The sequence below is a fragment of the Mesoplodon mirus genome (genome assembly GCF_964341445.2).
Source record: "Mesoplodon mirus genome assembly, chromosome: X".
NCBI lineage: Eukaryota > Metazoa > Chordata > Mammalia > Artiodactyla > Ziphiidae > Mesoplodon > Mesoplodon mirus.
Window position 1 is genome coordinate 93,337,943 of NC_138981.1, and position 14,754 is coordinate 93,352,696.

Sequence of the window (14,754 nt, forward strand, 5' to 3'; positions counted from 1 at the left end):
GAGCCTACTGACTATAGCCTACCTTTCTTTTGATTTTGGCTGGGTATGTACCCAGACCAGAGTATAGAAGGGGATGCTGAGCACCAGAGTGGAGATTTGTGCATGGGGTGGGTTAGTTTGTTTTACCTGGTAAAGCTGGTAATCCAGGGGCACCAGGAGGGCCAGGCAGGCCCTGGATGCCTTCATCTCCTTTAAGGCCTGGGAGGCCTGGCATACCGGGGTCTCCAGGATAACCTGGCATCGCAACAACAACAAAAAAGGCAGTAAGCAAACCGAAGGGAGGCCAACAAATGCCACAAAATGCCTCAAAAGAGTTGCAAGATGTCCTCAGGTTAGAAGCACCTTTCTTGCCCTTCATAGGTCTCCCAGATGCTAATGCCCTCACGTGATAATGGGCCTATTTGAGCTAAGGCTCTCCTACTGTTCAGTGCTGGTCTGGCCAGGGCTTACCTTCCATGGTAAGATCTGATAAGTACTAGGAAGGTTCTTCTACTACTAGTAATCTTTTGTCATGCCTCAAATCTCTGCCATTTGGGTTAAGGTGTTGAAGCCTACTCTTCATGTTATACACAGGTTTCTTGAGTGTGGAACACAGAAAGCCACTGTCAACCATTAACACCTCAGCTTTAATGAGTTTACCAGACAGGGCACAGGCCTGAGAGGATGTGAGGAGAAGGAAGTTAGGAGACCCAGATGGAAGAGGCACTATAGGAGAAGCCTTTGGTCAAGAGAGAAGTAGCTGGAGACACTGACATCCAGATCTCTAGAGAAGTCAAAGGGAAGAGTTGGGCACACACAGTAACTAGAACAAGGAGAGGTGAAGGCAAACTTCCAAAGTGTCACACTATTGAGGGCTGTCCTAACCAAAAGATACTTGCTCCCCTAATGAAAGATACTTTTCCACTTCCCGTGAAATTGTCAAGCTCAAGCATGCATGGGATCATGTACATGAGACCCTGTGTGTCCCAGAGTATCAGGCTGAAGTTAGCCTAGCTGGGGGGGTATGAATCCTTCCCTAAGCATCACTAGGAGAACCATTTTTAGCAAATCCAGACCCAGGCCAATGCAAATCCTAGTCTTGGTGGACCCAACACAAACATGGAGTATGGAGCTTGGCTTCTTTGCCTAAGACATTGGAGTTAGATTCATTTCCCAAGTTTAGGATCCATGAGTGGCCCTTGTGGGGATCGGGTTTAGCAGCAATCCAGTGGCTGACAAAGTATCCTCTTAACAATTGCAGGGGATATAGAATTCAAGTTCCTATCTTTTTTTTTTCCACACCAATCAATGAAAAGTTGCACCTGAGATCACTGCACCATCTGTATCGATGAAAACATCTGGGCCTGGCAGGCCAATGTCACCCTTTTCACCCTGCAAAGATTAAATACATTAAACACAAATATTTCTGTGACCTCATCACATAGGATTTATGTTCCCTCAAAACCATTCCCTGGGACAATGGAAGGTTCCCCCTTCTGTAACCCCTGATTTCCAGGGCCAAATAATCCATAGGTTAATTTCAAAGTCCAATAAATTTAAGATGAAGGTGACACAAGGCAGCCCAGAGGCCTGACACTCAATTGAGAACCTGTCAAGGACAAGGGATCCCAATTTTATCTTGCAACCTGACTCCAAGACAATCTGCTTCTGGGCCTGGGAAACATATCGCAGGAATAGACAATATGGCTATACCCAAGAGGTGTTAAGGAGGGAACAGAGTTTTAACTTTTTTTTCCCACTTTCAGCAGGCTTGGGACTCTGCTACTGTCATGGCCCCTGTTAGTGGGTGATGTCAGGCAGAGGAAGTCAAAAGAGTCCTAATTCTCTCAAAAGGGAGACTCAGGTACCAGAATCAGACAGAGTGGTATATTCAGGGTTGGGAGGTAGGAGCTGTCTGCCCCAGGTGCAGGCAATAAGGGGATGCATTGCTTGAGAGAATTGAAAAACGATAACAAAACCCAAAAGTTGGCAATTCTAAACAATGTCAATAATAAAATATTTCTCCTTGTAGGGATGGATTTGCTTGTACGCATTTCGTGTGAAAAGGGTGACATCTAAAATGTCAAAATACTAAAAAATACTCCATTTCATCATATAGGCATTTGCTATGATCTGAGTGTTTGTGTCCCCCGAAAATTCATGTTGAAAACCTAATGCCTAAGGTGATGACAATATTAGGTGAGGCCTTTGGGAGGTGATTAGGTCATGAGGGCAGAGCTCCCACCATTGTTAGTGCCCTTATAAAAGAGGCCCAAGAGAGCTAGCCTGCCCCTTCCACCATGTGAGGACACAGCAAGAAGTAGGCAGTTTGCAAGCCAGAGGAGGAATGTTCACCAGAACCTAACCATACTGGCCCCCTGATCTCAGACTTCCAGACTCCGGAACTATGAGAAATAAATTTCTCTTTTTTATAAGCCACCCAGTCTGTGATATTTTGTTATAACAGCCCAAATGGACTAAATAGCATTTATACTAATTCTTCACCCTTCCATCTCCTCAATCCTGGATTTTTCACTTCCCAACAACATTACCTTAATTCCTGGGAATCCATTAAGCCCGGGGAAACCTGAAGACCCCTTCTTGCCCTGTGACAGAAACATAGTTACAACTGAATTGACTGTCTAAGAGCATAAGAGGGGGTGGTTTTTGGATTAGGCCAGGGCAAATGGCACAGGAATTTCGGCCGGCATTCCAGGATATATATGGATCATACCTGACTCTGGAAGCCGTAAAATGTTCCAGAAGGCAATATGGCGCTTAGGTAGCCAACTTGCATGTTAGGAGGTACAGAGGCCACAAGGCTAGAGATGAATACAAGCAGGCTGGCTTTGCTAGGCCCTGATAACATGTTAAAGGAGTACGACTGCATCATAGCACTGAACACTGGACACTCATCTTCTTGGGTAAAAACAAAAGAAGTGAGTGGCTGAGATTCTATCAAACAAAGAGAGGTGGACAATTTGAATTGTAAGCAGTGTTCCCCTTTGGATTGATGGTCATGTTAAGTAAAGCAAGAGGGCCTTCTGATTTGGGTTTTATACACTGAGGCTTTAATGATATTAACCAAAATACCTGACTCCCTGGAGGGCCATGGACTCCTTCTAAACCCGTGGGACCCTGTAAAGAGAACAGAGGTACCTTAGAAAGATTAATAGCCCATACTAGACAAAGCAACTAGACTTACTTAACAAAGCTCTCCAACTGAGATCAGGATTTAGCAGCTGCTAAAACCAGGTAAGAGAATGTTCCTAGACGTGCCTTAATGACTTCTTTCTAAGCACTAATCCATCAGGCTGAATAGGCACACAGGGAATTTTTAAAGAGCTAAATAAATGGAAACATTTTAAGTACTAGGTGGAACTGGGTAAAAGGGCTGGGTGGTATTATACTTAGTCTGCATTAGTTCCAAGTCATGAGATTTTTAAATAGATTGTGGGAGGGCCTCTCATCTCTCTCCCCCAATGCATTTTTGTTGGTGATTTTGTGTTTTCAAGACAAGGGAGTAAAGGAAAGTGAAGAAAGAAATGGCAGGGTAATGGATGAACATTGCTGAATACTCAAAAGACTCTTGACAAACTTCATGAACAAGCTAAAAAGACAACTAATTCTCTGAAATGTTGCTTCTTTAAGGCTAAGGTTGGCCAATTACTAACAACGTAAGACCTAAGTGCCTGAAGCTAGGAATCAGAGAGGCTAACAGTTATTTCTCCACTTGAAGTGAGATTATTATTGGAAACTGTTGACTCCAAACATTACTCACTATGTTCTAGAACTTCCCAGGTTTGTTTCTGTCCTATAAAAATTGCACTTGGTCCTCTTTCTTCCATTCCTGCAAACTGCCCCTACCCCACCTTCCCTCAGGATAGAATGGAATGAAAGTAAGACATGTCATTCTTTAGCCCAGAAGATAATTATAGTTGAGGACAAGGAGAGTAAACAGGCTGAGGAACCACCTGGTGTAGGGGGTACAGTAAGTCCCCTACATGCGAACGAGTTCCATTCCAAGAGTGCGTTTGTAAGTCCAGTTTGTTCATAAGTCCAACAAAGTTAGCCTAGATACCCAAGTAACACAATTGGGTATATAGTACTCTACTGTAATAGGTTTATAATACGTTTCCATCTTTGAAAGGTTCACAACTTGAAGGTTCATATGTAGGGGACTTACTGTACCTCATTCCTTATTCAAAGGAGCCACTAAGTCAAGGGAATGTGGCAGAAGGGAGAGGAAGAGGTCTTAGGGACCTGCCCGAGGGTTGAGAAAGAGAAACAAGAGAAGCTTAGGAGGCCATCAAGTTACATAACAGAGATGCAAACAGGAAACAAAAGGGACCGGGTGACTTGACAGATCCAGGCAAGCAAAATTCCAGGTTCATACCCTAGGTCCCGGCAAACCAGGGATTCCCTTTTCTCCCTTTTCTCCAGCAATTCCAAAGCCCTAAAGGAAAAAGAGACCACAGATTATAACATTCATTTCCTCACAGGTCTCCCGGCTCCATCCAAATTTGGCAAGGTGGTAATTTCCAATCAGCTCCACTGTCCCACTGGGGAAGCTCACCATGCTGAGCGTCTCATCACCGCCTGGGAAACACATAGGACTTGAAGATAATTTGAACCATTCATTAAAGGCTTCTTTTTGGTTCTAGAAGTAATGTCTTCTCCCCAAAAAACTATTACAAGTATTTATGGAAACACGAACTAACAGCATAGAAATAATGACAGATCTAACCTCATTGATTTTACAGATGCGGAAACTAACACTCAGAAGGGCCAAGCATCTTGCATGGCTTAGAGAGTCAATGAGACAGTCAGGGCTTTAGCTTCCATTCCATGGCTGTTCCAGAGAACAGGCTGCTTCCCACTATCTAGGAGCTTGGGTCAAAGATGACCCACAAATGGAGAACTGTGTTAATCCTTGGGGATTGATGCTAGAGAGAAGAGCTTTTGCCCTTTGGAGACATGATGACTGCAACATCCTCTGCAGTGGGAAGGAGTGTTTCTATCTAGGCATGATCTAGAACTGTGCGGGCTTTAGGAACACTCTCAAAGGGAGTGCAAGATGGTCACCAACCCCTCTTGTCCTGCTCACAGAAGGTGAGGGCTTGCAGCCACAGACATGACTTGGGGATTCTCTAGGAACAAGCAGAAATCCAAAAAGCAGAGTGAATGAGAGAGCTTCCTCCCCTCTGGGTCCAGGGCAAGCATATTCTGGGCCCCCGAGATACAGAAGAATTCATTACCAGAGTGGATAAAGTCTTTCATGGCAAATGTAATCGAGGTCACTTTGTTGTTACTGTTTAAAATGGGACTTCCTGGAGCACGGATGTTGGCAAATAGCATTTAGGCCTATTATGAGAGTAAAGGAGGCAGTGAAGTTCTCTCAAATGTAAGCTTGTGAAAGACACTAAATGTTATGGCACATCTCCTGTTGTCCTCTTGATGTGACCTGGCTCAGCTGATTGTAAAAGCACTGCTCCAATCCCATTTGTAGTTTTCTTCCTCTTTCATACTCAGAGCATTCCCGTGGGTACAGTTGGCTGTATAGCCCTTAGTTTTCTAGGCTCAAGTTTTTACTTTCTTTTGTTTTTAAAACGTGAGTTGTTTTTATTGTTGTTGTTGTTGAGGAGGGGAGTGTATGCCTGTGAAGGGTCCAACTCAAAGCAGCCTTTGGTTCCTACTTGCCTTCCCTCTTTTCTATATCTACAGTTAGGAGTCAAATTGCTCAGACCTCATGCTGAATAGGATTTCTATTTGAAAGGCCCCTGTGTCAAACTGAATGCAAACTTAGTTCTGCAGCTCGAATTGGAAACCAAGGCATGCTGCCCCCTGGTGGCGTGTATCTATTGGCGGCTGAAGTCAAACACTTTGCGGAGCCTTCCCTGGCCTGTGCACAGAAGCTACGGCAGCCCACGCTGCCCCAAACTCTTCAAGCATTAAGCCGGGGTTCCGGATGAAAGTCTGTGAGAGAAGGTCTGTATCACATTCACTTCTGTCTCCTCCAAGGCATGTTACTGTAGCCTGAACACATACAAGGTGGTCCAATACATACTTGTTGAATTAAATGGAACAGTGACCCAGGGAAAAAAAACTGTTCAAAAGCGTGAGAAAAAGAATGTCCAGGTACCATCTCACAGCCTCCACCTGTCTTTTCCACAGATGTAAAGACAAGGGGGCCTTGTCCTTCTTCTCCGGAAAGCAGAAAGAGCCTCTGGACTCTTGCTTTCTCAGAGAGAGGGTCTGAGAGCTTGAGCTACAAGGTGAGCAAAAAAACATATACAAAGTTTAAAAAGGAAAAAAAAATTGTTAAAAAGCAATTTGTGTGTCGGGGTTAGAGCCAGTAAAACATAAATGACTTGGCAAGATATTGGGCTGTAGGCTCAGCTTGTCTCCCAGCACAGGGAGGCCCTGTACGAGGCCCTGCTGAACAAGCTGTTCTAACAAGATGTCTTGGGCCCCTGCCCCGTCCCAGTCGGTCGCCATCATGAGCTGATCAGCACCCACTGCTCTCTTACCCCTTCTCACCCACGGTCAGGAACACCTCATTAGAGCACTAGCTTAGCTGTTTACAGGTGTGGTCTCTAGGGCTCTGGTCTCCTGGTATTTTGGGTTCATGGATATTAGTGGCTCTGCAAAAACTCAACTTCAGTCACGTGGCTGGGAGTCGGGGCAGACAGCAGGGTGAGGAGGGGGCTGTGAGAAAAAGGCAAGCTGCAAACAGTAGGCTGGAACCAGGGGCCGTGAGGCCCCACTGTGGAGTGAAAGACACTCTGGCCCTGGGTCCTCAGAGGCCTGCTGGCCCGAGAGGCAGGCTGCCAGCGGCACGGTGGTCACCCGCTCTGCCTGAGCTCCTCGTCCGGCCCCAGTGAGGGCGGTGGAGAGGGGCGAGGCCCACGTGCACAAGGAGGGCAGGAAGGCAGGAAGGAGGCTGAAGCCTGAAAAGGGGGACGGAGGCCATGGGGGAGGGGCAGGGAACGATCATATTTGGGGGTCACATTTTGGAGGCTAAACTGCAGCAATGGGTTTGGCTTGGCACTGCGAGGGTGACTTGAGATGTGAAACTTGAGAGGTTAGGAAAGTCAGTCTCCTTGTCAACTCTGACCCTGCCACACTGCTGCTACTACCCCTCAGGGTGCCGGGTTGAGCGGGGGGAGAGGAGGGGAGGGCTTAGCTTAAGTCTGTCAAGAGGGGGCTCCTCCTCCGAAGGACCTACCTGAAGTGCCTGGAAAGCCTGGTGCTCAGCAAAAAGAGAACTCCCGCCTGTCCAGTAGTTGCCTCAGATCCACTCAATAGGTACCTCAGGATTCACCGCTTTCTTCCCTTCTCTCTCCCATCATCTGCCATGTTGCCTTACCCTGCGTTTGCTGGTGCCTTGGAGGGCACAGAGGTATATGACTCTCTTTGACAATCTCCACGGGAGCATCTGTGGCCTACACGTGAGTGTGCTGCTGGGACAGTGTCATGAAATGTGTGAAGCTGGGGCTGAGCCAGAAAAGCAAGGATGCTGGGTCAGTGCAGACGGGGCAAGGGAAAGAAAGTGAGGTCTAAATCACTCAGGTTGGCCACTTGTCAGCAGCTCCTGCAAAGATCTGGGCTAGGATGGAAAGAAAACAAATGGTTGAAGGGAACATTTCAGATTCCCTAGAGATTTCCACCCTCAGTGCTGCCTTGTTTCTCAGTAAGTGTGGATAATTGAAAGCCGACGTGAGGACTTCGGATATGAGAAGTGTGTTTCCTCTGAAAAGCCCAGAGCATCTCAAACACGTCACCACCTTTCTTCTTACAACTATTCTGGCAGAAGTCACAGAAGTTACCTATAAATGTTCCCATTAAGCAGATAGAGATATTAGCAGCAAAGGAGTTATAGGATTTGGCCAGGGTTGCATGTGGAATCCACACCAAAGTGGCCTGAGAACTCTGGTTTCTTGATTCCCACTCTCTGAAAATATGCTGTACCATATAAAGGAAGCTTTTTTTCCACCTTGGATGTCTTTACAATCAACTGGGGTTTCTATTTGTCAGGCCACACTATGAAACACTGGAAATGCTGAGCTTGAAACGGTATTGCAATTTATCACTGTTCATTGCTGTCAGTCAGTGTGTCTTTCTTTCACAGGGCAAAAGGGAACGGGTGAAATTGCAGAAGGGGAAATCCTCTGAGGTAGAACAGGGAAGGGAATAGTAAGGAGGGAGGGAGCGTGAGCCAGGGAACTGCAAAGCACCAGAGATCATGCAATCCACAACCACCATGACAAGAATGAACTGAACAGTAGGGGGCAGTATGGTATGAGGAAAAAGCCTGGAGTTGGCTAGTATTCAAGAAAACTGAATTTCAGTCTCAGCTCTGCTAATAACTTGCTGGGTGACTCTGGACAAGCCTCTTTACCCGTTCAGGCCATGGTTTCCTCATCAGTCAGGGATATAAACCCAGCCCACATTGCTTACATCATAGGGATGATATGAGGTGACTAGAATTTATGTGAAGTGCTCACAAAGAAAGGTGCAGACTTTATTCCCCAGCCCACTTGCAAAGTACTCTATGTCTGTGCTGTCCAATCGAAAGATAATGTGAACTACTATGTTATTTTAAATTTTCTAGTAGCTTCATTAAAAAAGTAAAACAAATAGGTGAGGTTCATTTAACAACATTTTATTTAACAAAACACATCATAAATATTGTCATTTCAACACTGACGTAAAAATTGTTAATGAGATAATTTAGATTATTTTCCTCACACCTAGGTTTGGAAATCTGGTGTGTATTTTACACTTACAGCACATCTCATTTCAGACTAGCCACATTTCAAGGGATTGGTAGCTGTTATGTGGCTAGTGGTTATCATATTGGACAGCACAGATTTATACTTTATAAAGAAACCTGATGAACATTGTGAGTTGGGCCTCAAAACAGTAGATATGACCATTGCCACATGACATATATACAGAGAGGTTCAGATACTTGAAGGCCCAGAGCTGGGGCTGAGGCTGAAGTCCAGGTGTCCTGTCTCTAACATCAAGATTCTTTCCCTTTGATTCATTAGATACTGAGCTGATTAAAATCAAGGCCATTGAATAGATGGTTCTCTGTTGCCCCTGTGTCTCTATGGAGTAGTAGGGATCATTGTGGAAGCAATCTGTGCCACTGGCTGTACTGGCTGTGTTTTCTGGCCACCTGGAGAGACCCAAAGTGTTTCAAAGAACTGCAGGGAACCACCGGAGTCATCTCTCCCCACTTTGCAAGCAAGCCGGGGGCAGGCCTAGTCATCTTTGATTCATCCATTTCCCTCCTGATTCCTACACCCAATCCATGGAAATCTCATCAGCTCCTTCAAAACATATCTTGTAGTTTAAGAGATACATCAACCAAATGTAATGTGTGAGCATCGTTTGGATTCTGATTCAAAACCAGGTAATTATAAAAAAAATATATTTATGAGACAATCATAAACCTGAATTCTGACTTAACAGATATTGTCATTTCTGATAATTAATTAGTGGTGATGAAATCATCATTATGTTTTTAAAAAGTCCTTATCTCTTAGAAATACTGAGGTATTTGTAATGAAATGCCACATCTGTTGTTGGCTTCAGATTGGCCATGAGTTGCTAATTATTGAAGCTAGGTAATGGGTACACAGGGGGACCATTATGCCGCTCTCCCTACTTTGTATGTGTTTGAAATGTTCTGTAACAAAAATTTTAAACTTTTTACATTTTGAATCCATGCACTTCTCTCCATTTCCACTGCCATCATCCTAGTCCAAGCCACCACCATTTCTCACCAGGATTGTTGCAGTAGCCTCTGTTTGCTGCCTTCCCCTCCCCCCATCCTTCATGACCCAGCCCCCCAACTCCCACTACCACCAGAGAGATCTTAAAAATACAAGTCAGGGCCTTCCAATGGCTTCCCATTACATTTAACATAAAAGCCACATTTGACCTACAAAGGTCTCCATGATCTGGCTCCTGCCTCTCTGTCTGGTTCTTGGCCTCGCTCACTCTTCTCCACCCGCTCACCTTCTTGCTGTTCCTCTAAAGCACTGAGCTTGTTCCAACCTCAGGGTGTTGACACTTATGGTTCCCTTGGCCAGAAACACTCTTCCCGAACTTTCACATGACTCGCTCCCTCATAATAAGCGATCCCTCAGAGAGGCCCTTCTTGACCACTCTGTCCAAAGGTGCCCATTCCATTCCCCATCCACACTCCATCACTTTTACCCTTTTTTATCTTCTATGTATCACTTACCAATATATGAACTTGTTCTCCTTCATTTGTTTGCTTGTTGATTCTCTCCCCTCCCTCATCCCCCCCAATTGGAATGTACTTTCCTCAAGGACAGGGACTTTTACTTATCTGACTGTTAGTTGCTGTTGCAGCCGTAGAATCAAGCAGAAGGCCTTGCAAATAGGGGCCCTCAAAAAGTATGTGTTGGATGAAAGAATCTAAGATACAAGGGCACATAGGAAAGTGAAAATAGGATCACTAACACTAACTACCAATTACTCAACAATTGATACGTGCCAGGCATTTATTAAGCCCTTTTCATGCATATTATCTCATTTAATTCTCATAACCACCCCAATTATTATCCCTTTTTTGGTAGGTTAGGAAACTGAGGCTCAGAAAAGTTAAGAAACTTGTCCAAGGTTACATAGTTAGAAACTGCTGAAATCAGAAGTCAAGCCTAGGTCCGTTTTACCTCTAGAGCTTCAGATTATAACCTCTAAGCTATATAGTCTCATAAAGAACCTAATGTCCTCATGGGTTTGAAAAACAAGACATTTCCTTAAATGCCTTCTAACAATGAAGATAGTGAAATTCTCTACAATAACCATAGGAAGGAGGTCCTCCTGTTAGCTTTCTATTGGTATAGCTTTTGTCCAATCAGATCCTTGAATACATGTTGACCAAATAGGGAGACTTACCGGGAGACCTGGAGGACCACTTATTCCTGGGAAGCCCTGAAGCCCTGGTTCACCCTGGAAAATCAACCAAAACTTAGTGAGTAGCAGCAGGAAGCAGTGAACATAAAGGAGATGGTCCCCTTGAGTTATTTGGGCTGGGCAGTGGGAAACCATAGGGCATCACAATTGGGACACCAGAGGCTGGTGCAGATTGCCTAGTTTCCACAACTAGTAACTACACCAGGATGTCTTAGTTTATGGAGCCCTTAGTAGTGTGGAAAGGACCAAAGTCCATGACAGGCAAAGAAAACTATCCAAAACAGAGTCTCAAATGCTCAGGCTAATTGGGAGATAGAAAAGATGATCATCTGCTTTCTTTCTACTGGAAGAAGCTGTTCAGTGCGATTTCCTCTAGCAAATTACTGGCTGCAAAGACATCAATGGTTTTGGGGAAAGAGTAATAATTACAGTTTGCAAAGGGCAACATAATACTCTAATCTCTTTCCTTGATATGCTAATTTATCTATAAGTGCCATGAAAGGGTTCCCTAAGGTTTGGGAATGATTAGGGAGGCAGGCAATTTTTCATATGCTCCCAAACTGTTCCCAACTCAATAATTACTTCCTGTAAACCTGGAGAAGGCCTGGAGCTGTTGCTTCCACAAAGACAGAATTAAAGAAATGGGACTAAACACCTTCCCCTGCCTGGGTCCCTTGACCATAGGTGCAGGATCACAAAACTTAAGGAATCCCCAGGAAGGAAGGGAAGTCAGGTTATTGAAAGATATCTGCACACCTTAGCAGCAAATAGTCATTCAAATACAACCATGTGTACACTCATATCAAAATACAGATTATAAAATATCTCGGTTAAACAGGTCTACAGCTGCAGCCTTGGTAATTCAGATCAGGCAAATTAGGGCATCTACTGCCACTTGGTGACAGTATACACTATTTGCAGGGTCATGTTCTGAGGGCAAATAATTTCTTTAAACAGATAACTTGAAAGCAACCATTATACCCTATTGTTCTGTCACAGTGTTTTGGGGACAACGTAAGTATTGACAGGGTTGGTAGTTAGGAGGAAGAAACCCCAACTATTAAATGTTTGTTTTAAGTTATTCAGCGTTTTGATAACTGAATCTGCAAAACAAACACAGAAAATAGCACTTGAACGAATATTCAGAAACCCAGGCAAGCTCATATCCATATTACCCAGAACCCTCTATCCTTCCAGTATACTCTGGTTATTAGAGTTGAACTCTGGTATTAATAGGAAAAGGCTTATTAACTTCTTGTTCTCAAATGTTCACTACCTTGGATCCTTTCTTCCCTTTGGGAAATCCCATGAATTCCAGTTCCCCAGTAGATGGTGGGGGTCCTGCAGGGCCAGGCAGGCCAACATCCCCCTGTAAGATCAAAGGAAACATTAAGCACAGCAGACACCACACAGATATTTCTCCGAAGGGTAGGTTTGTCCTCAGGATGTAATTCACAAATCAACTGTCCATGACTTTAGCCTCTTCACCCTCACCTTTGCATCAATGAGGAAACAAAGCTACCAGTCTCAAGGGGTGAAAAGAATTATAAGCCTGACCAGATGCATTTTGTATCAGCACTGCAGAGGGAGGAAGCAAGATGGATGAATGTAAATGGCAGGTTCACGGTTGCCATGGTCATGCATGAAAGGGTGTTTAGAAGAAAGCAAAAAAGGATTTGAGCAAGGCAAATGGCTACCTTTTGGCAACAGTGATCAGACTCTAACTGGTCCAATCGTTGCCAAGAGCACAAGTAGAGGTAGTGAAGTCCGTGTTGAAACACTGAAGACTGGATTTGCTCCTTGAAGACAGTGCAATCTACAAGAGGCAGCCGCCAAGGATGGGGAGGGCAAGCTCCCAGTCTCCCTTGAGGCTCCTAAATCACTATACAGTTTGTATAGAGGGAAATAGGAGAATGAGGGAAGGGAAATAAAAGGGAATGATGAGAGAGGGTTAAGAAGGAGAGATAGAGGAGATAGAGAGAGGAGGAGGAGGAGGAGGAAGGATGGAGAGAAGAGAAGCAGAGAAAAGGAAAGAGAAGGCGACACAATATAATACAAATCAGCAGGGAAATACCCAGGTGGAAGGAAGAGAAAATATATCTCAAGAGCATATGTTTGTGGGCTTCCCTGGTGGCGCAGTGGTTGAGAGTCCGCCTGCCAATGCAGGGACACGGGTTCGTGCCCCGGTCTGGGAAGATCCCACATGCCGCGGAGCGGCTGGGCCCGTTAGCCATGGCCACTGAGCCTGTGCGTCCAGAGCCTGTGCTCTGCAACGGGAGAGGCCACAGCAGTGAGAAGCCCGCATACCGCAAAAAAAAAAAAAAAAAAAAAGAGCATATGTTTGTAAGACATGTACATTTCACAGGTAGGAAGCAGGAAGACTACAATATTTTGAAGGAAAAAGACCACAGTAGCCTATGCGTGCACATGCAGCCCTATCACAAGCAGGCACATGTGTGCAGCTAGACACATTTCTAGGAGCATATGGACTGCAGAGTGTATGTTCCAAAATTTATTTACCTTGACTCCTTTCTCTCCTTGGAAACCTAACCCCATATTCCCCTGGGGCAAAGGGGTGTAGGGAGGAAAAACAAAATCAATTACTAAACAACCTCCAGGAACTTAAATTGGAATGCAGTCTTTTTTACCAGAAAGTATGTTTAATCAGACCAGAATATCTCTGGGGAAACTAGAGTACTTAGTGGTAGGAGGTCAAATGCCCCAAGACAAAGTATACTTACATCAGGACCAGGGAAACCAGGGGGGCCTGGAGGACCCTAGATGTAAAATGAAAGGAAAGAGTGCTTTTTAGTTTCAGCCCCGAAGAATCTAGGCATGTTGAGAGTCACTGAAGATAAGTCCCCCACCCCCTTGATGTGGTCTGGCTTTGGTGTAGAAGATTCTAGCTCCTTCTCCCTGGGTTCCTTTTTTAAAAATCTCCTTTGAAATTTCCCCAATTGACCTGATAACCACATTCATGCTATGGTAGTGAAGACTTCCTGTGTCATTCTTCCCATTAGGCCAGCACTTTTTAAATGATGACTTTTGGTGAAAGTAAACCAAAGTAATCAGTGGTGGTGGGATTTCACACATTGGAGAGAGAACAATCTGGGGATGTGGATTTCCCAGAACCACACAGATGACTGGCTATGCTCTTCCTATAGCCAGTGATGGGAAATAGGTAGGTGGGAAGAGCTCTCCAAGGTGAAGTGTTGAGAAAGATTTTGAAGCTGCCTCTGTGCTCAGGGTGGGTGATAATGATGTGATTAATTAGCAATGTCTGTCGTGGGTAAGGGGAGTGGAAGGTCACAATAGAAGTGCCGGGTATTAGCCATCCTTGGGCTACACTTTAGGTTGAGCTAGACTAGGAGGTTTCGGAGGCACAGAGTGGATGGTCAGAGAGACTCTGATAAAAGAAGATAACAAATAGCTCCTTACAAGAGCATGCTTCACTTTAACCTCCAAGAATGGAAGTTGCCGTTCTCTGCTAGGAGGGCCTACATTTACATAGGCTTACATTTAATCCACGGCCTGGTAGGGAAAGCATTCATGTGAATGCTGTGAACACGTGGTAGATTTAGCTGGGTCTTACTTGCAATCCTGGTGGTCCTATGGGTCCCACAGCTCCTGAAGATCCGGGTGCTCCTTGTGGGCCCTAGAGAGGCATGTTTTTATCAAGGTCAAAAACGTATGGCAGTTTCTCAAGAAAAATATATACACAAGAATTGCACAAGAATGTTCATAGCAACTTTATTCATGATAGTTAAAAACTGAGAAAACACGATGGCCCAAAACCTATGGGATGCAGCAAAAGCA

The 14,754-nt window shown here is 44.8% G+C and overlaps 1 protein-coding gene across 1 annotated transcript in view; it reads right to left on the bottom strand.

The window, feature by feature from the left end:
• COL4A6 (collagen type IV alpha 6 chain) overlaps positions 1–14,754 on the bottom strand; it is a gene marked incomplete at its 5' end in the record, with an annotated part of 287,166 nt that overhangs the window by 36,883 nt on the left and 235,529 nt on the right. The window contains 10 exons of the mRNA XM_082609313.1: positions 127–234; positions 1,302–1,371; positions 2,532–2,585; positions 3,073–3,117; positions 4,376–4,435; positions 10,921–10,974; positions 12,215–12,307; positions 13,459–13,500; positions 13,680–13,715; positions 14,531–14,593. Of these exons, the coding sequence (XP_082465439.1) occupies positions 127–234; positions 1,302–1,371; positions 2,532–2,585; positions 3,073–3,117; positions 4,376–4,435; positions 10,921–10,974; positions 12,215–12,307; positions 13,459–13,500; positions 13,680–13,715; positions 14,531–14,593 (625 nt within the window). The remainder of the gene's footprint in view (positions 1–126; positions 235–1,301; positions 1,372–2,531; positions 2,586–3,072; positions 3,118–4,375; positions 4,436–10,920; positions 10,975–12,214; positions 12,308–13,458; positions 13,501–13,679; positions 13,716–14,530; positions 14,594–14,754) is intronic.